This window comes from Hypanus sabinus, chromosome 2 (genome assembly GCF_030144855.1).
Source record: "Hypanus sabinus isolate sHypSab1 chromosome 2, sHypSab1.hap1, whole genome shotgun sequence".
Lineage (NCBI taxonomy): Eukaryota > Metazoa > Chordata > Chondrichthyes > Myliobatiformes > Dasyatidae > Hypanus > Hypanus sabinus.
The window spans coordinates 84,937,469-84,960,782 of NC_082707.1; the positions used below are offsets into that span (position 1 = coordinate 84,937,469).

The following is a 23,314-nucleotide window of genomic DNA, read 5'->3' on the forward strand; positions in this document are numbered from 1 at the left end:
TGCTGGTGATATTAAACCTGATTTTCATTCTGAAGTGGGGTTGAGTTGTGTCTCACTGTTCCCTTCCCTTTACTGCCTTATAGACTGAATGGTGAGAGAGAATTTAAACTAACAAAGATGCCTTGTTTGCGAAAGAACTACAGCAGCTTCCTCTTCATAACCAGTCAGACTCTGACCTCTCGACGAGATCATCTCTAACATCGTACAGAGAGCAACGGGTCAGGTATTATATAATGTACAGTTTTGGCTGGAAGGGCCAGACTTCAGATGGGAAGGTATCCTTAAACATATGACCATGACCTAGCCTTACCATACACGCCAGACACCAAAGGAATTTCTAGCATTTGGCCTAACAGTGGCTTTCCACTTTTCAGAAATCAGGGCTGCAAAAGAAGTTGTGGACTCCTCATGCAGGATTCCCTAAAGGTTAACTTGCCGGTTGTGTCGGTGGTGAGGAAGGTGGGCATTGTTGGCATTCATTTGGAAAGGACTTGAAACAAAAGCAAGGATGTAATGCTGAAGATTTATAGGGCATTGATCAGGCCCACTTGGGGTACTGTGAACAGTTTTGGGTCCCTTATCTAAGAAAGGATGTGTTGTCTTTCTGAAGGTCCAGAAGAGGTTCACAAGAATGATGCTGGGAATGAAAGGGTTAACACACGAGAGGCATTTTATGGCTTTGGGTGGGACTGTACTCACAGGAGTTTAAAAGGTTAGAAGGAATCACATTCAAACTTATCAAATATTGAAAGGCCTAGAGAGAGTGGATGTGGAGAGGATCCCTATAATGGGACAGTCTAAGACCAGAGGGCCTAGACTCAGGATAGAAGGACGTCTGTTTAGGACAGAGATAAGGAATGGTTTCTTGAGCGAGAGGGTGGTGAATCTGTGGAATTTATTGTGACAGATGGCTGTGCGAGGCCAAGTCATTGGGTATATTAAAGCAGACATTGATAGCTTCAGGTTACAGGAAGGAGGCAGAAAAATGGGGTTGAGTGGATAATAAATCAGCCATGATGGAATGGTGGAGAATGATGGGCTGAATGGCCTAACTCTGATGCTATGTCACATATCCATGAGCGTATAGATGACTGGAAGATGTAATCAATCAGAATGAATGTAAAAAAAGACACCTGAAGATATTGGAAACCAGTCTTTGGCTGGCCATTATTCTGGGACCTGGCTCCAGGAACACACTGAAGTTTCTCCTTTTCTCTGCAGGGCTCTGAATAAGCAGACTCAAAGCGGTGCGACGCCCCTCTACCTGGCCTGTCAGGAGGGGCACCTTCACATCGTTCAATTCCTCATCAAAGACTGCAAAGCCAACTTCAACCTACGGACGCACGATGGGATGACAGTCCTGCACGCCGCGGCTCAGATGGGACATAGCGCCGTGGTGCTGTGGCTGGTACGTCAATGGCGCTATTGCAGCCGGGTGATCATGGGAGCTACAGTGGCATGACACCAATACAGCTCGGGGCGTCGGGGTTGGGTTAGGGTTCAATTCCAGTGTCCTTTGTAAGGAGTTTGTACATTCCTCCCTGTGACCGCGTGGGTTTCTTCCGGGTGCTCCGGTTTCCTCCCACAGTCTAAAGATGTACCAGTTAGTAGGTTAATAGGTCATTGTAAATTGCCCCCTGATTCTGCTAGGGTTAAATAGGTGGGTTGCTGGGCAGGGTGGCTCATTGGGCTGGAAGGGCTTTTGCCTCGCTGTATCTCCCTAATAAATAAACAATGGCATCAGTCAGAACACAGGGTATTGCTTCATGGGACAACACACAAAATGCTGGTGGCAATACCGGGGTGGGAAATCAGTCAACACCTTTTATTAGGGCTGAAGAGAAAGAGTGGGGAAGGCAGTATAGGAGGGTAGGGGAGGGGAGGAGCAAGAACCGATGGGTGACAGGTTGGCTCATCCAGGTGAGAGGGGAAGATAGGCAGGTGGGGGAGAGCAGAGAGGGGGAAGGAAGAAGCTGGGATGTGATAGGTGGAAGTGGGAAAGGGCTGAATAAAATGGATTCTGATAGGAGAGGACAGTGAACTGACCAAGAGGGAAAAAAGAGAAGGAAGTGAAGACTGGAGGTAGAAGAGTGTGGGAGACAGGCTGATCACAATGGCAGGGGAGGGGTAACAGAGTGATGGTGAGGAGAAAGAGGGTGATAGGTTCAGTGTGATAAAGGAAATGAAAGTGGGAACAGAGGGCTGCAGTTGTCGGAATTTATAGAAATCACTATTGATGGTATCAGGTTGGAGATTACCATGTGGAATACTGTTTCATTGGACATGGCCATCTCTGCAAGGATGCAGGACACCGGTTCACAGCATTGTGTCTGGAGATGGGAGCATTGATTCATGAAATACAGACTTTGCTAATGAGATACTGAAACATTTAGGTTAAAGTGCTGTGTTATAAAAGTGCGAGACCGTGTGTACGTTCAGTGGCCACTTTATTAGGTAGACCTGCCTCGTTAATGCAAATCAGTTGATCATGTGGCTGCAACTCAATGCATAAAAACATGCGGACATGGTCAAGAGGTTCAGACCAAACATCAGAATAGGGAAGAAATACAAGTGACTTTTCATTGGTGTCAGAAAGGATGGTTTGCTTGTCACACACAACAGTCTCTAGAGTTTACAGAGAATGGTGAGAGAAACAAAAAGCATCCAGCGAGCAGCAATTCTGCGGGCAGAAACACTCTGCTAATGAGGGAGGTCAGAGGAGAATGGCCAGCCTGGTTCAAGCTGAGGGGAAGACGACAGTAACTCAAACAACCACGCATTACAACAGTGGTATGTAGAAAAGCATCCTGAACCTTGAAGTGGATGGGTCACGACAACAGAGGAGCATGAATGGACACTCAGTGGCCACAGAATGTGCCTGCTTTTTCAATGTGTGTGCGTGTGTACATTAGAATGGGAATCTGTGTGGGTATACACATAGATTACATTTATTTAGGGATACAGGACAGCAACAGGCCCTTCCGGCCCAATGAGCCCACCGCTGCCACATTACACCCGTTTGCCTTGGGAAAGTGGGAAGAAACCAGAGCACCCGGAGGAAACTGGCATGGTCATGGGCAGAACATGCAAACTTCTCACAGACAGCGATGGGAATTGAACCCAGTCACTGGACTGTTATAGAGTCGTGCTAACCACTATTCCACCCAGTCTGTATGGGGATGTGCAGTATATGTTGACCATATATACACACACTCATCAACATGGCTGCACATTACATTGGTGAGTGTGTGTATATGCGGCAAGTCATGTTTGTAAATGCCACACATGCAACCGTGTTTTGTGTTTGTGAGATGCATTTCGTTTTGACACAAAACTGGCGATATTGTGAATGGGGAGGACAATGCGAAGAAACTCCAGGGAGGCCAGTGTTTGAGGGCAGGACGGATCCAATATGATGTGAGCGCACATTGAGCTTGGAGCACAAGATGAAAAGCAGGATCACAGTGACAGATAAAGAATGTTCAAAGGGACAGGGTGTCCTCCACTCAGAGCGATCTTGACCTTGCAGGTGCAGCAGCGTAGGAGACCTCCAGCATCCGCAGAATTTCTTCTATTTATAGGAGACAAAGGGCATGTTGGTCTTTATCATGAAGGGATTTGAATATAAGAGAAAAACAAGGACTTGCTAAACCTGCAACGTCATGTACAGTTTGTCTCTCCTTAACTAAAGAGTGATGTACAGATTTACCTGATAGCTTACAGGGGTGGAGAGTTTCAGCATAAGTCGACTCGGATAGGACTGTATCCTTTAAAGAAATGAGAGGAAATCTCATTAAACTTACTTAAAGGCTAGACTGGCTCGATTCAGGGAGGATGCTTGTCCCAACTGAAGAGACCAAAACCAAGTCTCACGGTCTCTGAATAAGCATATGTCCATTTTGGACTGAGCTGATGCCAAGTTTTGGAGGACATTGAATCTTTGGAATTCTTTATCCTGGAGGGCCGTGGCCATTCAGTCATCGAGTTCATTTAAAAGAGAGGTCAGTCACGATGAACAGCAGAACAGGCTTGAGGGGTGAAATGCTCTTCCCCTACTCCTAATCTCTGTGATACCAGTTCTGATAGCTTGATACCATTTTCCTCAGCCAGCCTTCTATTTTACGAACTGTAAGTTACCGATGTTAGCCCTGCTTTCATATTTGTTAGCTTCAGTAACCCCTCCTGGACAGCCTCGTGTTTTACAGCAACACGTACAACACACTGGAGGAACTCAGCAGGTCGGGCAGCATTCGTGGAAATGAGCAGTCAACGTTTCGGGCCGCGACCCTTTGGCAGGGGCCCTATAAAGAAGGCGGGGAGAGGGTGAAAAACCAATCAGAGGAAAGATCAAGGGGTGGGGGAGGGGAAGCAGGGAGGGGATAGGCAGGAGAGGTGAAGAAGGAATGTAAAGGGAAAAGCACTATGGGTAGTAGAAGGCAGAATCATGAGAGAGGTGATAGGCAGCTGGAGGAGGAGGCAGAGTGAAACTGGGGTGGGGAAGGGAGAGGGAGGGAATTACCGGAAGTTGGAGAATTCGATGTTCATACCAAGGGGCTGAAGACTACCCAGAAGGTATATGAGGTGTTGCTCCTCCAACCTGAGTTTGGCCTCATTGTGGCAGTGGAGGAGGCCATGTATGGACATATCCGAATGGGAATGTGAAGCAGAGTTGAAGTGAGCGGCAACCGGGAGATCCTGTCTGTTGTGGCGGACGGAGCGTGTTTTACAGCTTTTCTAAACAATTCTGCTTCAGTCTCTTTCTTTGAGCCTTCCTGCCACCCGTCCATTCTGCACTTTATTAAAGGCCAAACTTCACCTGATACATTAAAGAACAGAAAGAGTACCAGGCCACCTGGAGCCTAGTCTCGACCAACATTCTTTAAGGTCACAGCAGATCCTTTACCTCAACTCCATTTTCCACATTATCCCCATGGCAATTCGTAGTGCTACTATCGACTGTGTCTGTGCCGGCCATCTAACCACCTACACTAATCTCAGTTGCAGCCACTCGTTGTGTAGCCTTCTGTACCTCAGCAATTCAATTGCTCATATAGATATCTCGTGACCTCCTCAGTATCCATAAATCCACCCATTTCTGATTGGACCAGTACAGTCCTTTCGGCAGAGAATTCCAAAGACCCACCACCCCGCCTTTCTGCCGGGATCACTCCCTCTGTGATTCCCTTGTCCACTGGTCCCTCCCTGGTAATCTCCCTCCTGGCACCTATCCCAGCAAGCAGCCTTAGTGCTACAGCTGTCCATTCACCTCCCCCCTCACCTCCATTCAGGGCCCCAAGCAGCCCTCCCAGGTGAGGCAACACTTCACCTGCAAATCTGCTGAGATTGTCTATTGTGTCTGGTACTCCGGATGTGATGCCCTCAACACTAGTGAAACCGGTGGCAAATTGGGGGACTGCTTTGCTGAGCACCTCTGCTCCATCCGGCAAAAGCATAACTTCCTGGTGGCCAAACAATTTAATTACAATTCCCATTCCCATTTCGACACGTCAGTCCATGACCTCCTCTTGTGCCATGAGGAGGCCATCCTCAGACCGGAAGAGCAACTTCTCATATTCCGTCTGGATAGTCTCCAGTCTGATGGCATGAATATCGATTTCTCCTTCCTGTAAAAATGTTTTTCCCTCCCCCTCCCCTCTTCTTCTATTCCCCATTCTGGCCTTTTACCTCTTCTCATCTGCCTATCACTTCCCCCCGGGTCTCTCCTTCCATTTCTCCTATCGTCCACTTTCCTCTCCTATCAGATTCCTTCTTCTCCAGCCCCTTACCATTCCCACCCACCTGGTTTCACCTATCACCTTCCACCTAGCCTCCTTCCCTCACCCAACTTTTTTATTCTGGCATCTTCCCCGTTCTTTCTCAGTCCTGAAGCGGGTCTCGCCTCGAAACATCGACCATTAATTCATTTCCATAGATGTTGCCCGGCCTGCTGAGTTCCTCCAGCATTTTGTGTGTGTTCCAAAGATTCATATCCAAACAGATGTGGAAATTTCTTATCTCAGTCCTGAATGATGAACTCCTTAGTTTGACTTACAGACCCTTAGCATTACTCACCCCAGGCAGGGGAAAATCAACTCTGCATCTGCCTTGTAAGGTCCAGTAAGGACTTCATAAGTTTTAGCTCTCACTCTCTCTCTCTCAAGATAATATAGGCCAGTTTGCTTTATCTGTCCTAATATGAGAAACTTATATCACAAATATCACAAGTATGTTATTTCTGAGATACGAAACTGGGATATACTGTATGTGTGAATGCTTGCTGATGTTGTACAGTTGTACTGAATCTATAATCTGCCTCATTTAACTTTCTCTTTTGATGTGTAACGCAGAGATCGTTCACCGACACTGATATCTCTGCACGGGATGACGAGGGAGCAACTGCGATGCATTTTGCTGCCAGTAGAGGGCATGGCAAGGTCCTGGAGCAATTAATAAAGATGGGAGCCAGGATGCTAAAAGATAACTGGGGTGGCACACCTCTGCACGATGCTGCGGAGAATGGAGAGCTGGAGGTAAGTTACACAGGACTGTGTGTATTACTGTCAGCCTTCCGGGTTGTGAAAGAACACAAAGAAGTAACTTAATACATTAAAATAAATGCTCAAAAAGAAAAGTTTGAGGAAGCAATTTTTACAACAAATGAATGTAAAGTGCATTGTGGAATGAAGGTGTAGAAGAGAGAATGCAGGAAGATCTATTGGTATTTGTTAACATGTTGTTGGAGAGGCAGCAGGTGTAAAGCCTAGGCCTGTGATTTTAAAGGAATAACTTATATTTTGTTAAGCTGGTAAATGCAGTAGGGTTCTGTCCAAACACTTAAGGTCCATTGGAAGAGAAGAGAAACCAAGATGCCAAGTTAGTAGGTTAGCAAAGTAAAGGGAATGGGAAAGTGGAAAAAGCCCAGTGATTAATAACATAGAAATCTATAACACATTACAGGCCTTTCAGCCCACAATGTTGTGCCAACCATGTAACCTACTCTAGAAACTGCCTGAAATTTCCCTACCGCATAATCTTCTATTTTCCTAAGCTCCATGTATCTACGTAAGAGTCTCTTAAAATATCCCTATTGTATCTGCCTCTACCACCGTCACCGGCAGCCCATTCCACACATCCACCACTCTGTGTGAAAAATTTACCCCAACATCCCCCTTGTACCTACTTTCAAGCATCTTAAAACTGTGCCCCCTCAAGTTAGCCATTTCGGTCCTGGCTATCCACATGATCAATGTCTCTATCAGGTCACCTCTCATTCTCTGTCACTCCAAAGAGAAAAGGCTGAGTTCACTTAACCTATTCTCATAAGGCACACTCTCCAAACCAGGAAACATCCTCTGCACTCTCTCTGTAGTATCCACATCCTTCCTGTAGCGAGATGACCAGAACTGAACATAGCACTTCAATTAGGGTTTAAATGAGGTCTTATATAGCTTTAACAGTACCTCATGGCTCTTGAACACAAGCCCACGGCCAACACACCATATGTCTTCTTAACAACACTGTCAACCTGTGCAGCAGCTTTGAGTGTCCTATGGACTCAGATCCCAAGATCCCTCTGATCCTCCACACTGCCAAGAGTCTTACTATTAATATTATATTCTGACTTCAAATATGACCTACCAAAATGAACAACTTCACACTTATCTGGGTTGAACTCCATCTGCCACTTCTCAGCCCAGTTCTGCATCCTGTCGATGTTCCGTTGTAACCTCTGACAACCTTCCAGACTATCCACAACACCCCCAACTTTTGTGTTATCAGCAAGCTTACTAACCCATCCCTCCACTTCCTCATTCAGGTCATTTATAAAAATCACTTAGAGGAGGGTCCCAGAACAGACCCCTGTGGAACACCACTGGTCACTGACCCCCATGCAGAATATGAACCATCTTCAACCACCCTTTGCCTTCTGTGGGCAAGCCAATTCCGGATCCACAAAGCAAGGTCCCCATTTCTCCTTACTTTCTGAATGAGCCTTGCATGGGGAACCTTCTTAAAAGCCTGACTGAAATCCATATACAATACATCCACTGTAAATCACTGTGTTGTGTTATATCCTTGTGGTGAACTACATACACCTGTCTGGACATGCCCCCCCCCCCCCCCCGCTGACTGCTCCTGTGGCTCCTTCCACAGACCCTGGTATAAAGGTGATTGAGGCCTGAGCCCTGCCCTCAGTCTCCAGGATGTAGTATGGTGGTCAACTACTGCTTGTTCCTTCTTCCAGTCAATAAAAGCCGATATCTCGCCTCACATCTCAGAGAGTTATTGATGGTGCATCAATCCTCAAAGAATTTAATCAGGCTTGTAAGGCATGACCTACCCTTGACAAAGCCATGCTGACTATCCCTAATCAGATTATGTCTCCAAATACTCATAAATTCTGCTTCTCATGATTTTCTGCAACAACTTGCCCACCACTGAAGTAAGACTCACTGGTCTATAATTTCCTGGATTATCTCTGTGCCCTTTCCTGAGCAAGGGAACAACATTTGCAACCCTTCAATCCTCTGGTATTTCTCCCATCCCTATTGATCATTGCCAGAGGCTCAGCAATCTCCTCCCTTGCTTCCCACAGTAGCCTGGGGTACATCTCATCTGGACCCAGCAACATCTAAGTTAATGCTTTCCAAAAGCTCCAGCACATTCTCTTTCTTAATGTCTACATGCTCAAGCATTTCAGTCTCCTGCAAGTCAGCCTCACAATTACCAAGGTCCTTCCCCCTGGTGTGTACTGAAGCAGGATGATTGCAATTTAAAGAATTGATGGCCTATTATCTGATCTAATGTAGACTCTAAGATCCAGGCAAATCATAATAAATGAGGCTGGAATCTGGAGTAATATACTGGTAGTAACATGCTAGAGTAACGTAACAGGTTGAGCAGCATCTGTGGGAGGAGGGGAATTGTTGACATTCCTGGTTCAGGATTTAGATCTGAAATATTCACAGTTCCTTTTGCCTCATAGATGCTGTTTGACCTGCTGAATTCCACCAGTAGATTGTTTATTGCTGCAGTAGAGATGTAAATTATTGTGGATTCAGTCCCTTTGCTTTTGTTTCCTCCACCAGCAGTCAGCGCACTTTCTTACCAAATCTGAGGCCACCTGGTTTGTTTCTAAAATTTCACTCATTGTCCTAGCCCAGTGAAACAAACTTTCAATGACCGCTTTCCTCCCATGCACTCCAGCCGTAGCTGCAAAATTCTTCATTTCTAGTTTTTCCCCAATTTTCACTTTTGCCCTGTCTAATCTGATTGTCATCTTAACTACCCAGTTCTGATTCCTTCAATCCTATTTCCACTAAAATGATGATCATCATGTTAGCCAATATTATTAATGATTCTCACTTAAGTCCTGCTCCACCTATAAACTCACTGTCAGCTCTCCAAAAGATCAGCACTTTACAGTCAAACATCTGGTCATTAATCTGGCTTTCCCCAGAAGTCCTGACGTGCGGTGCATCTTCCCAAAGCTGAGCCTGATCTTCCTGAAGCTTTTTGTCTGTTCTTCTGACAGCTACCTCCGAAACAGTCATTTATCTCCATCAGCACAGGTACACCACAAGACTGTGTGCTTAGCTATCTGCTCCACTTGAGTTATATTTATGACTGTGAGGCTACGCACAGCTCCAATGCCATCTTTAAGTTTACTGTCGTAGGCCAATTAAAAATGGTGACAAATCAGCAAAAAAGGAGAGAGATTGAAAATCTGACTGACTGGTGCCACCACAGCCTCTCATTCAATGTCAGCAAAACCAAATAGCTGATTATTAACTGCAGGAGAAGGGAAATGGAGGTCCATGAGCCAGTACTTGTCAGGGGATCAGAGGTGGAGAGGGTCAGCAACTTTGAATTCCTCAGTGTTATCATTTCAGAGGACCTGTCTGGATCCAGCACGTACGAATGTGCCATTACAAAGAAGCACCTCTACTTTCTTAGAAGTTTGTGAAGATTCGTCATGTCATCTAAAACTTTGACAAACTTCTATAGGTGCATAGTGGAGAGTATCCTAACTGGTTACATCATGGCCTGCTCTGTGAGAGGGTGGGTTTCCTCTGAGTGCCCGAGTTTCCTCCCACATCCCAATGATATCTGGGTTGTGATTGGCTACTGTCAATTTGCCCTAGTGTTTTTGATAGGATCTTGGGGCAGCTGGGGTGGAGATGAGGTTGGGGGGGAGGGTTCTTGATAGTTGGCTTGAACTCATTTGGACAATGGATCTGATTCAGTGCTAATGACTCTATGACCTCTCGAAATCACTGTTTCTAAATTATCAAGCATTCTGTTCAAAATTAAGTACTCGTTAAGATGAAGTCGCCACCAGCCTATTCCATCCCTCTCCCTGACAACTACCAGAAACTAAACCCGATTGTAAACAACTTTGATACTTGGCATGGACCTGGTACATTGATTATCAAAGTATGCATGCAGTATACAACCCTGAGAGTGATCTTACCACAGACAGCCACGGAACAAAGAAAACTGTAGATCCCGTTCCAATAAAAACTTCAACCCCTCCCCCATCCCAACGTGCAAAACAAAACAAGTCACGCAAATGGCAGGAAAAAAACAAGTAAAAAACACAGAATATAAATCACCAAGCCATACAAAGCCTTCGTTGAGAGAGTCCGGGCATATGCAGCTCAGTTCAATCCAGCGCCACGCTGTTTGCTATCCGCAGGCTGGCCCAGTCAAAACCCTACAAAACAGCAACAGAAAAGGGAGTGACCAGAAAGCTGAGACACATCACAACGCAAACCAGAGAGTCCAGTCCACAAACAGCACCGGTCAAACCCAGCCCAAGGTCCAGCACTCTGGTGGCACCCTCCTCCGACAGCATCGAGGGACAGAGAGAGAGCACTCGAAATACAGGAACGTTTTTCCAGGAGCAGCAAGCAAGAGGAAGAGAGAGACTGTCACACACAGCCACCTTCCTCTGACAGCAGCCAGCGAGAGCCTGGCAGACATCACTGAACACCCAGTCGCCTTCCCCTCTTGCCACGCTGGCTTTAACCAGTGGGATCAACGAGAAGTGGGGTCGATCATGGGTTCAGGCCTCGTCCCCAGACTTTTTGGCCTCGAGGCCGCACACTTCACTCGAAACCTCACCAAATTCCCTCAGACATCAAAACATCAGGTTGCGCAATTGGTCTCCAACAGTAGCAGAGCTACATTTGGAAGAAAAAGAACAAGTAAAAGAAGTAGATTTGTGAACCATCTAGAGCATGTCGCTCTTGGTCACGTGTTCACTGGGAGAGATAATTAGAAAAGGGTTGAATAAAAATTGCATTAGAAATGGAAATGACAGGTGTATCAGGGAGAAAAATCATTTGGAGGAGGAGAGGGAGCGATAGATCTATTGAAGATGGGAATTTCATTGTTCGGGGCAAGAGAGACACAAATTTCAGGATGGAATGGCAGATATGTTAGGACAAAAAGCTGAGGTATCAGTGGGAGAGGTCGATATATCTTGAACTGATGTATCAAGAGAAGGAGACAACTGGGAGAGGGGAGTGACTCATACAATATGTACTGGGTGGTAAAGTCCGATGTGCTGGGGAAGGTGATAAGAAGAATAGTTAGATTTGCTAGAATCTAGACAGCTAGAGAGGTTGCAAGCAGCTGATGAATATCTGTATTCTTCCATTCAATGGATTCTATCAGTGAAAGCAAACTTAGGAAACTGAATAATGTGTAGTTTCTACAGAGGTACCAAGATCGTCCTCTTTCCACACCATCACATTCTCCTTATTGAATTTCAGTGCTGTCGAATCCTTGTCAAGAATCATGTAGACATCACCATTCAAGATGATGATGGTTATACTGCCGCAGAGCTGGCAGACTACAATGGAAACGTGGAGTGTGCCTTGTACTTGCGGAATGTTGAGAAGATGGTAAGGAGCATCCAAATACTTGTTAAAGCAGGTATGCTTTTAGATTCTGGTTTTAAAATGGCCATCACAGGTGCAGGAACTATGTGTGGTCTACTATGGAATGAAGTTATTGATGCTAATTGGTAAAGTATTGCATTGCCAAAGAAGAAAAGGATCAATTTCTATTTCATGGGGTGAGATTACCTCAGATGCTCTTGGGTTAAAATAGCAGTGCTCAGTGACAGTGTTGGATATGGCAGGAACCTTGATATGGAGATGATTGCAGGAATGTTAGAATTTACTGTACCGCCCTACTAAGGTACAGATTTGCTTTTTAAACCACTGCTGTGCTTTAAGATTATGCCAATGGACGACGTGCATTGATCCAGAGGGGCAGGCAAGACCAGTCATTAGTTTTGTTGTAAAACTGATGTGAAAATGTTAGACTGTAGAATAGAGTATTGTCAATTTACAGCAGTTGAAATATGCATATCATTTATAAAGCAGAGGAAAATCTCCTGAGCAGCAATCCAGGGACATTATTAACAGATGTTCATGTTGAGTTAGATAAATGAGACAAAAGGCTTGCAGAAGCACCAAGAACACAGGTGAACCCACATAACTGTCTGAACATGGCTAGATAATTTCAGGAGTCAGGAAATTAGAGATATGAAATCCTTGGTTTTACAATGATAAATCAAAAACAACATTTATGGACTAGACTTATAAATCATAATCATAAACCAGAATGTTGTATTCAAATCTAGTTACTGCATTTTAGGTCAAATTCTTACAGTGGAAAATCTTAAAGAGTGATTTGATAGAAACAATTAAGAAAGTGGCAGTTTTTGATAGAATAGATGAGGAAGCTGGAGGTCAGTGAAGGAGGGATCCTGACTTAACATAATTAGCAAATTATCCAGAAATGACATGTGGAAAACTATCCTTACCATCATGTTGCTGAGGTCTGCAGCATACGGCCTGAATGTGCGGAGGAAGTATTTTACATAATAACTCAAAAGGAATTGTTAAATATTTGGTGGAAACTTTTGCTGCATGATGAAAGAGATAAACTGACTGGGATGGTGCTGAGGCAACACTAATATGATGGCCTGAATGGCCTCCTTCTGCACTGTAGGTGACGAGGAGAAGCAAATTATAAACACAAACGATTCTGCAGATGCTGGAAATCCTGAGTAACAAACACAGTGTGTTTGGAGGAACTCAGCAGGTCAAGCAGCATCTGTGGAGAGGAACAAACACGTGATGTTTCGGGTCAAGACCATTCGTCAGGATTAATGAAGAGTCTCAGCCTGAAATGTTGATTGTTTATTCCTCTTGGTAGATGCTGCCTGACTTGCTGAGTTCCTTCAGCATTTTGTTCATGTTACTATGAAGAGGCGACTTGGGCAGACCAACCATAATCACATTGAATGTTGGGACATGCCTTGATTGGTTCTTTCTTGATCCTATTTTCACAATCAGATTAGAAATCTAAAATCGTGGGCAAAGAGGAAAACTTTAGAGAGTCTTACAAGAAGAGAGATGCAGGAACAATGGAAGGGTTTGGAGAAGGATTTCTAGAATCTTGGGCCCAATCAGCTGAAGACACAGCCACTCAAGGTGGAGAAAGACCATAAGGCCCCATAAGCACAGACTTAGGCCATTTGCCTCATCAAGTCTGCTCTCCCAATCCATCATTGCTGGTCCCTCTCAACCCCAGTCTCCCACCTTCTCCCCATAAACTATGATGCCCTGACTAATCAAAAACCTTTCAACCTACACTTTATATACGCCCAATGACCTGGCCTCCACACCCTCTGTGGCAATGAATTCTACGATTCACCACCCTCTGAATAAAGAAATGCCTCCTCATCTCTGTTCTAGAGGGACATCCTTCTATTCTGAGGCTGTGTCCTTTGGTCCCAGACTCATCCACTATTAGCAACATCCACCATATCTAGGCCTTTCAGTATTCAATGGATTGCCATCAGATCTCCCCTTCTTTCATCTAAAATCTGCTGAGTACAGCCCCAGAGGCATCAAATGTTCCTCGTACATTAACCCTTTCATTCCTTGGATCATTCTCAAGGAACAAGATAGCAGGGTTGGATGACTGCAGATCTCTGGGGGGGGGGGGGAATCATTGGTCTGAGGAAAAGAGTACATGAGTGAAGTAGTTGCAATCACTACAAAGATGTGGGCTATCACTTAACCAACCGGCTTTTTCTAAAAGCACTGGTAATGTGTAGAAGAAAGGCTGGTAATGAAACCAGAGACTAAAAGATTTATCTTATAGAAGCACAGCATTTGACCCAGGCTGACTTCCCTAGTTGTTGTTGCATGTTGTGTGAGGTCCTGTCTACCAAAACGCACTGCAATGAATAAGTAATGGAAAGAAATGGATGAGTCTAACTGTGACAGACCTCAAGTCTGCAGCTACATTTCATGTTCCTCTCACCACAGTCACAGCTGAAGGTAATATTGTGTTCTGCATTGTTCAGGGTCTCCACTTGACTGCTGCCCTACCATCTGATATGTCTGTTCTGCTTGTTAATATTTCATTCGAGCTACCTTTAGTAAATATTTTTTTGTTGTTAACCTTTTAAATGGGAAGCATGACTTACTCTTTAGTATTGTTTATTGACCGAGTTGCTGTTGTCACAAGCAGAGCAAAGCAATGAGATCAGACTTTCCCCTGATTTTACTGCCCCCCCCGTTCCACACGCATTAATGCCACGTCGCCAGGCATTATACTTGGTTGGAAGCTGCTCCCTGCCATTCTGCATCTCTTTAATGATTTCTTGTCACAAGTCACATTACTTGCTTAGTAATTTGGGCAAGTATTGTGCATTGATGGAGGGGAAAGGGTGGGTAGAAATACAGAATGTAAAGGGAACCCCACCCCCCCCCACCCCCACGGTTTCCTTGGCTGCATAAGTCTGGGGAAGACACTCTCCGGTCCCGGCAAACTAGTGTGATCGAGCTGCTCTCCCACCCCAAACCCCAGTTTGTGTGGATGCTGAGTAATCTGCTACCCTGACAGATAGACAGACAGACATATTTTATTGATCCCGAGGGAAATCGGTGCTCGGAAATAACAGTTAGTACACTGCATACAATTAAAGGAATTATATTTATGAATCTTAACTAAAGACTCAGTAAAGAATAACAAAAAGAAAAGGGCCCATTCTAGTTAAACAGTCAAACGTGCACAAGTTGACGCTCATTTTGAACTTCTCTGTCACTCACACACTGGGCCCTCGTCAACGTGAACGCCCACACCACCTTCTGAATGTCACTCACAATCCATCTCGAACAAATGAGTCTCCCACCGGATTGTACGCTAAATCCGGTTCTCCCTGGCGTTTTCTCTCTTCATCTCCTGCCGAACTAAAAAACCCAAGATCAACCTTATTGTTCCTCAGTAAGAAAACCTCCTGCTAATTGGATGGCACACATTCCACGTCACCCCTTATCTTCAACAGCAACCCAAACAAGCTGAAAACAAGCAGCTCTTACAGGACTGCCAAAATGAAATACATACAGCACAACAGTAAAAATACGAACCAAGGCATTACAAAAGGAACAGCAGGCAGCCATTCAGCCCATCAAACCTGTTTGCCATTCACTCTGTATCTCATTCATCTGCCTGAGTTCTATATCTTTACTGACATGCTGTATATTTTTAGTTGACTGAGCATAAATAACCTTTGGGAAGACAATTCCCAAGTCTCCATAGCTGTGTCCAGCAAACCTGCCAAAGCATCTGGTCTGATTGCACTGCTGTTTTGCCCTCTCCCCCTGGAAAGAGGAGTTCTCTAACCACCCCAGCATTCCCCCAACTGGATCCCCCCTAAAACTTTCAGTGCAAGGGTAAACTATTTTACATATCCAACAAGTAGTCAGGATGCCACAGTGGAATTTAAGCCTGTTCTTGATGTCGTGCACTACACATGGAAGAGAACTCATTCACTCCTACAACCTTGACTTGCAAATGTCAAAAAAAGGCACTGTGCATGTTCAAAATCAGAAAGAAGAACAGAAAATGTTGGAAATGCTCAGCAGATCAGACAGCACCAGTGGAAAGGGACACAGTTAATGTTTCAGGTACTAGGCCCTTCTTCAAAAGTGGGGAAAGAGTAAAAAGCAAGCTTTTTTTAGGGAGGAGAGAAGGCTGAGATGATATTAGTGGAACAAAGAGTTCCACTAAATAAAGACAATGTCTGATAGGGAGAGACTATGATGCAGTCATCATAGTCTCAATTAAAGCTTTGTCTCTATAGTGTGTTAAACATAGAAAATAGGTGCAGGAGCAGGCCATTCGGCCCTTCGAGCCTGCACCACCATTCAGTATGATCATGGCTGATCATCCAACTCAGAACCCTGTACCTGCTTTCTCTCCATACCTCCTGATCCCTTTAGCCACAAGGGCCATATCTAACTTGAGGGACATTCCCAGCCAAGGAAACACTGAACCAAAATGATGATGGCAAAAGCACTTGGCAAAACCAGAAAGAGGGAGTGAACTTACTAAAGTTGAAGATTTCAGTATTGAGTCAGGCTGTAGAGTGCCCAAATGGAAGATGAGGTGTTGATTCCCCAAGCTTATGTTGGATCTTCTTGTCATGGTGCAGGAGGTTGCAGACCTAAAGGTCAGCGTGGGCAAGGGATGGTGAACTAAAGTTGAAAGAACCCTGAAGCTAAGGATCAGTTCCATGGACTGAATATTTGTACTCCACAAAATTATTTTCCAAGCTGACTTGGATCTTTCCAATGTAGTGGAGACCATATATCCATACTGAATCCAATACACTGAATTAGAAGAGGTAAAGTGCATTTGGATAGGTACATGGAAAAGTTTAGAGGGATACGGGTCAAACATGGGCATTGGGACTAGCTTAGCTGGGCATTATGGTTGGCATGATTGAATTGGACTGAAGTGGCAGTTTGCCTGCAATATGGATCTATGACTAGGTACAATATGAATTACTACTTCACCCAAAAAGACTGCTTGAGTCTCTGGATGGTGGGAAGGAAAGAGGTGAAAGGAAAGTGTTATATCTCCACCTTATGTGTGGCAAAATACATAAGGACAGGGAGCTATGCTAGGACAGAAGAGCAGGACTTCTATTTGCAGCAGATTTCCAACATCTGCTCTTCCCTGAACTTTAAATGTGAAGGGCCTTTGGTCAGAATTAAAGATCTCGTGCTTGGGTTTTTCAGCAATTCCCTATTTCCAAGAGTTTCCTATTTATCTGTTCCATTTCCTCTTTTGTAAGCTGAATCTCAGACTTCTTCTCGACAACTTTTGAAAAATATCTCTGCTTCCCTTGACTCAGAGACTCCCAGCAACGCTGTTCTAGATTTTCCCCCAACTTGGGCTGACATTTTAAATGATAAAACACGATGTTAAAATAGAGCCCCTGCTGGGACAGTAACAGCAGAAAATCAATTACTAATAGTATAGATGGTATCTTTCAGATAGCAATTATGTAGATTTTCCTGAGAAAAGATATCAAAAGAAACAAGGTATGTTTGTCAGTAATCCCATAGTTTGAGCTCAGGCGCAATCATTGGCCAAAGCTGACTTAGTGGTTGAATCTAATGGCTAACTGGAAACTCATTAGAATTTGTAGCTGCCCTCTAAGTCAAAGCCTTTGAATATGAATAGCCGATTAGGCAGAGATAACCAAACACAACCTCATCACTCCTCCCAGTGGAAATTCAGTCAAGAAGTACATTTGTTGATGATAGGATAGAAATAGTGGTAAAGTCATGGGCTGTCAGCCAGAGTTCTGGACCATTGATCTAGAGACAAGAGTTCAAATCCCAGCATGGCAACTGTGAAACTTATATTCAATTAATTAAATATGGAATTAAACGAAAATATATGTGTAACATTAGCCATGAAACTATGAGATTGTTATAGCGCATGAACAGAGAGGGATTTGGAATAAATATTATTACATGTGCTGAGGTACAGTGAAAAGGTTATCCTGCATACTGTTCACACAGATTAATTAATTACACAGTGTATTGAGATAGGACAAGGTAAAACTATAACAGATTGCAGAATAAATTGTAACAGAGTTGGCAAAAGTCCAGTGCAGGTAAACAATATGATCATAATGAGGTAGATTGTGATGTTAAGAGTGCAATTTATTGTACAGATATAGACAATGTACAGGCAGATGGGGTTGTTATTGAATATATGGTAGGCAGCTGAGCGTGCTTCTGTCCCATTCTGTTTTAGTTAAATGCACCTAGTTCACTAATGTCCATCAGAGATGGAAATCTACTCTCCTTACTTGGTCTGGTTTGTTTGTAACTCAGAAGTAACTATTGTAGTTGATTCTTAGATACCTCCTCATCTTGAAGCAATTGTTAATGTGCAATAAGTGAGTGAAATAAATAATTCTCAGCACTTTCAGCATTGGCTCTGCAATCATTCCGGGTGATGGAGTGGGTCCTAGTGTCTCATCGAATGTCCCATGACTTCCTCTTAAGGAATACATTGTATGTTTTTCATCTTTGCCTCACCAGTAGTTTAAATTAAACTGGATTTCTGCCAATATCTACAGTAGTACTGGAAAGTTTGTGAACCCAATTGAATTTTCTGTATTTTTGCATAAATATGACCTAAAATGTGATCAGATCTTCACATAAGTCCTAAAACCAGATAAAGAGGACCCAATTAAATAAATAACACAAAAACACGTTATACTTGTTCATTTATTTACTGAGATAAATGATCTAATATTACATGTATTTGTTGGAAAAAGTATGTGAAGATTTGCTTTCAGTAATTGGTGTGATCCCCTTGTACAGCAGGAACTTCAGTCAAATGTTTCCAGTAACCGTTGATCAGTCCTGTATATCAGCTTGAAGGAATTTTAGACCATTCCACCTTACAAAACTACTTCAGCTCTGGGATGTTCCTGGGTTTCCTGGTCCTTCCACAACATTTCTATAGGATTAAGGTCAGGACTTTGACTCAGCCATTCCAAAACTTGAATTTTCTTCTTTATAAACTATTCTGTTGTTCATTTACTCTTGCCTTTTGGATCATTGTCTTGTTCATTATCCAACTTTTATTAAGCATCAGGTGTAGACTGCTACCTTGACATTCTCCTGTAAAATGTCTTGATACAATTTTGAATTCATTGTTCCCTCAATGCTTGCAAGTTGTCCAGGCCCTGAGACAGCAAAGCAACCCCAAACCCTGACACCCCTTCCACCATGCTTCACATTTGGGATGAGGTTTTGGTGTTGGTGTGCAGTCCCCTTTTTCCTCCAAATATAACAATGTGCATTTCTGCCAAAAATACAACTTTTGTCTCATCTGTCCACAGAACATTGTTCCAGAAGCATTATAGAACATCCAGGTGGTCTTTTGCAAATGTGAGATGTGCAGCAATGTTTTATTTTTGGAGAGTGTGATTTCCTCTGAGTGTCCTTACATGAACATTCTTGTTCAGTGTTTTTCTTATAATGGACATATGAACCAAGACTTTAGCAAGTTCTAGAGGTTTCTGTAGGTCTTTTGCTGTTACCCTTGGGTTCTTTTTCACCTCCTTCAGCATTGAACGTTGTGCTCTTGGTGTGATCTTTGCAGGACGCTCACTCCATTTGTAGATAATTTCTCTTACTATGGTCTGAAGAACACTCAGGTCTTCAGAAATGCTTTTGTAGCCTCTTCCAGTTTCATGCATCTCCACAATTCTTCTTCCAAAGTCCTCTGAAAGTTGTTCTGATCGAGGCATGGTGCACATAAACAGATCTTTCTTGAGAAGAGCAGGCTCTGTCAGTAACTTGATGGTGTGTGCTTTTATTAAATTGTCAGGGCACGTCTACAACCCACACCTCCAATCTCATCTCATTGGAACGCCTGATTCCAGATAGCTTCTGTAAAAGAATTACCCCTGAGGTTCACATACTTTTTCCAACAAATACATGTAATATTGGATCATTTTTCTCAATAAATGAATGAACAAGTATTATGTTTTTTTGTGTTATTTATTTAATTGGGTTCTCTTTACCTAGTTTTAGGTTTTATGTGAAGATCTGATCACATTTTAGGTCATATTTATGTAGAAATAGAGAAAATTCTGCAGGGTTCACAAACTTTCTAGCACCACGGTACTTGAGATTAATAGAATGTTCATTGAGTTTATTTTTGAATTCTTCATTTACTTTGCTCATTGAGCTGCGCTGCCATGCAAACAAAATGAAACAATTGTTAGCAGCTGAACAAGTTATTTGTTTCTTCTCAGAGACATCAAAGTTATAGTCACGGTATTGGTGCAGAATCTTTACCAGGCTGAGCAGTATTATTCACTAGCTTGTCAGTGTCTGTCTCCCAGCTCTTCCACCGCCATCTCCACTTGCTTCTTCCGCTTCATATGCTTACCCAATGGTACCTCCAGATTTGCTGCAATCCTGTCCTTAGGTATTCTTCACTCCAATATATTGACGCTTCATTCAAGTTCTCTCCTCACTGCGTGAGTCTTCATGCTGACTCATCTTCATCAAAGAGGGAGCCAGGCCTTTCGTAACCAAACAACCAAAGCCAAATCTGCTGCTAACAGCCAGGTCCTGGGGGATGGGGGTCTATGTGGGAAGGAGGCTGCAGTTCCCAGAGGTGGTGCACACAACCCTCCGCCCGGTCATTGTATTGTGGTCAACTGAAGACCAGAAAATAATTCTGGTTGAGCTGATGGTGCAGTGGGAGGAGGGATGGGAAGAGGCCCATGAGAGAAAGGCCTTGAAGTACCAGCCCTTAGTGCAGGAATGCAAAGACAATGGATGGCAGGCATGGTTGTTCCCTGTGGAGATCGGCTGCAGAGGTTTCCCAGCCAAATCAGCATGATGGTTGTTGTCAGCTCTAGGCCTGGACAAAAGGAGCAAATAACAAACAGCTTGTAGGATGGGGGAAGAGGCAGAATGAGCCTCTTGTTGGATTTGGAGTAGGCGAGAGGAGGGAAGCTGGAAGTCAGGAGCAGATGGCGGTGATTTGGCCACCACTGCCGGCCCACTAACTGGCCACCACAATTGAAGGCCATATCTCAGGTAATGATGAGTTTGAGTACAGAGAGGAAATTAAGAACCTGGTGGCATGGTGCGAAGACAATAACCTATCCCTCAATGTCAGTAAAACGAAGGAACTGGCTGTTGACTTCAGAAGGAGTAGTGGACTGCACAACCCCATCTACATCGGTGGTGCGCAGGTCAAAAGCTTTAAGTTCCTCGGTGTGAATATCAGAAATGACCTGACTTGGTCTGACCAAGCAGAGTCCACTGCCAAGAAGGCCCATCAGTGCCTTTACTTCCTGAGAAAGCTGAAGAAATTTGACCTGTCCCCTAAAACCCTCATTTTTATAGATGCACCATAGAAAGCATTCTTCTAGGGTGCATCACAACCTGGTATGGACGTTGTCTTGTCCAATACCAGAAGAAGCTGCAGGAGATCATGAACACAGCCCAGCACATCACACGAACCAATCTTCCATCCTTGGACTCATTTTACACCACACACTGTCGGAGCAGTGCTGGCAGGATAATCAAGGACACGACCCACCCAGCCAACACACTTTTTGTCCCTCTTCCCTCCCGGAGAAGTTCAGGAGCATGAAGATTCGTATGGCCAGATTTGGGAACAGCTTTTTTCCAACTGTGATAAGACTGCTGAACAGATCCTGACCCGGATCTGGGCCGTACCTTCCAAATATCCGGACCTGACTTGCAGTACCGTACTTTCCCTTTTCTATTTATGATTTATAATTTAAATTTTTATTATATTTCCAATTGACTTGTACTCCAGGGAGCGCGAAGCACAGAATTAAATATCGCTGTGATGATTGTACGCTTTAGTATCAATTGTTTGGTGACAATAAAGCAATCAGGGATGGGGAGTCGGGAGAAAGAGGGGAGTCAATGGGCTACAGGTTAAGAAGGTGAGGTGGTATTAAACCATCTAATTGCGCATTGGAGACTAACCCAGCACATAATAGCAGGTCAGGTTCACTAAGGAAGCATCCCAGGCAATTGACTTAAAAGTACTCCAACTTGTTTTTTGTGTTGATTGATAGCTCGTTTTGAGTTCAAGTAGCAGGTGCTTAAACCTTGTCTTTCCGCGGGTTATTTTTGGGATAGTATTTCTCATTAAAATTCAATGGCGTTTCTTAAGCCACCTGAAAGAGAAATGCTCAACAACAAAAAGCCATGTAAAATTCAGATCTCTGGGTACTTGGCTCAGTTTACGTGACAGCTTTGTAAAGCAGATGCAATTATTAGTTCATTTTGGTCTTCCAAGGAAGCTAGTTAACTCTAAAGCTGCTGAAAATATTTATGCTGCCATTAATTCTGTTTGCCTATCCATTAACTAGCTAGTATGAAGCTGCAGTTTAATTATGAAGCTATGTTTGTGTTATATAGGGTATTAGTGAGACTAATTATAGAATAGTGCATGCAGTCCTTACTTATGAAAGTGGTCATTGCATAGGAAGCATTCAGAAAAGTCTTGCTGAACTAATTGGAACGGGTGAATTGTCATATGAGGAAAGGTTGTACAGTCTAGGCTTGTACGCACTGGAAGAGTGAGAAGGAATGATTGAAACATGTCAGATCCTGAGAGGTCATAATGTAGAGAGAATTGTGGTATTTTCTAGAACAAGGCGTCACTCTTTAAAAACAAGGAAATGTCCAGTTAAGATAGAGGTTTCTCTCAGAAGGTCATGAATCTGTAATTTCCAAAACATGGTGCAGGCAGAGTGTTTTAATAATTTTAAGGTGGAGGTAGACGGATAATTAACATAGGAGTGAAATGTTAGTGCTGGTAAACTGGAATGTTAATGAAGTTACTGAAGAGTCAGTCATTAAATGCCGACTAAAGAGAGAGAGTGGTGTACTCTTGCTCCTAATTTACACACATATGGGAAAAATAACATAATGTTATGAGCTATATTGAGAGGTATTTAATGCTTTTAACAAGATATTAATTTTATAAAGATTTTTATTACATTTAATGACCCAATGCAATCAAACAAAAACTAACATCAAGCCACTTAGGGAAATATTCCTGGATATTCCAAGTGCTTGTTCAAAGAGCTATGTCAATGGTACAAAAAAAAATCGAAGAAGCAAACAGGGAATTCCAAAAGCAAGGATAATCATAGTTTCCAATGGTGCGCTGATTAAATCCTGGAAAGTTCATGGGGCCAGAACTGAAGAAGCACAGTTACCTCAGAAAGTTATTATGGAGCTGCAGGAGATTACAGACAAATGGATAAGGGAACACAATAATATTATGGTAGTGTGGCGACCCACTTCCTAGCGCACTCGAACCGGCTCACAAATAGCCTGCGCGCCGGCATAAAGGTCAGTCCCAAAAGGGCGCCAGGTCTGCTTCACTAACAAAGGGA

At 43.6% G+C, this 23,314-nt stretch overlaps 1 protein-coding gene across 1 annotated transcript in view; it reads left to right on the forward strand.

Annotated features, from left to right (window-relative positions):
• The window catches only part of LOC132403691 (espin-like protein), a 187,399-nt gene that overhangs the window by 41,202 nt on the left and 122,883 nt on the right, over positions 1 to 23,314 (forward strand). The window contains exons 3-5 of the mRNA XM_059987271.1: positions 1,222 to 1,408; positions 6,348 to 6,530; positions 11,781 to 11,912. Of these exons, the coding sequence (XP_059843254.1) occupies positions 1,222 to 1,408; positions 6,348 to 6,530; positions 11,781 to 11,912 (502 nt within the window). The remainder of the gene's footprint in view (positions 1 to 1,221; positions 1,409 to 6,347; positions 6,531 to 11,780; positions 11,913 to 23,314) is intronic.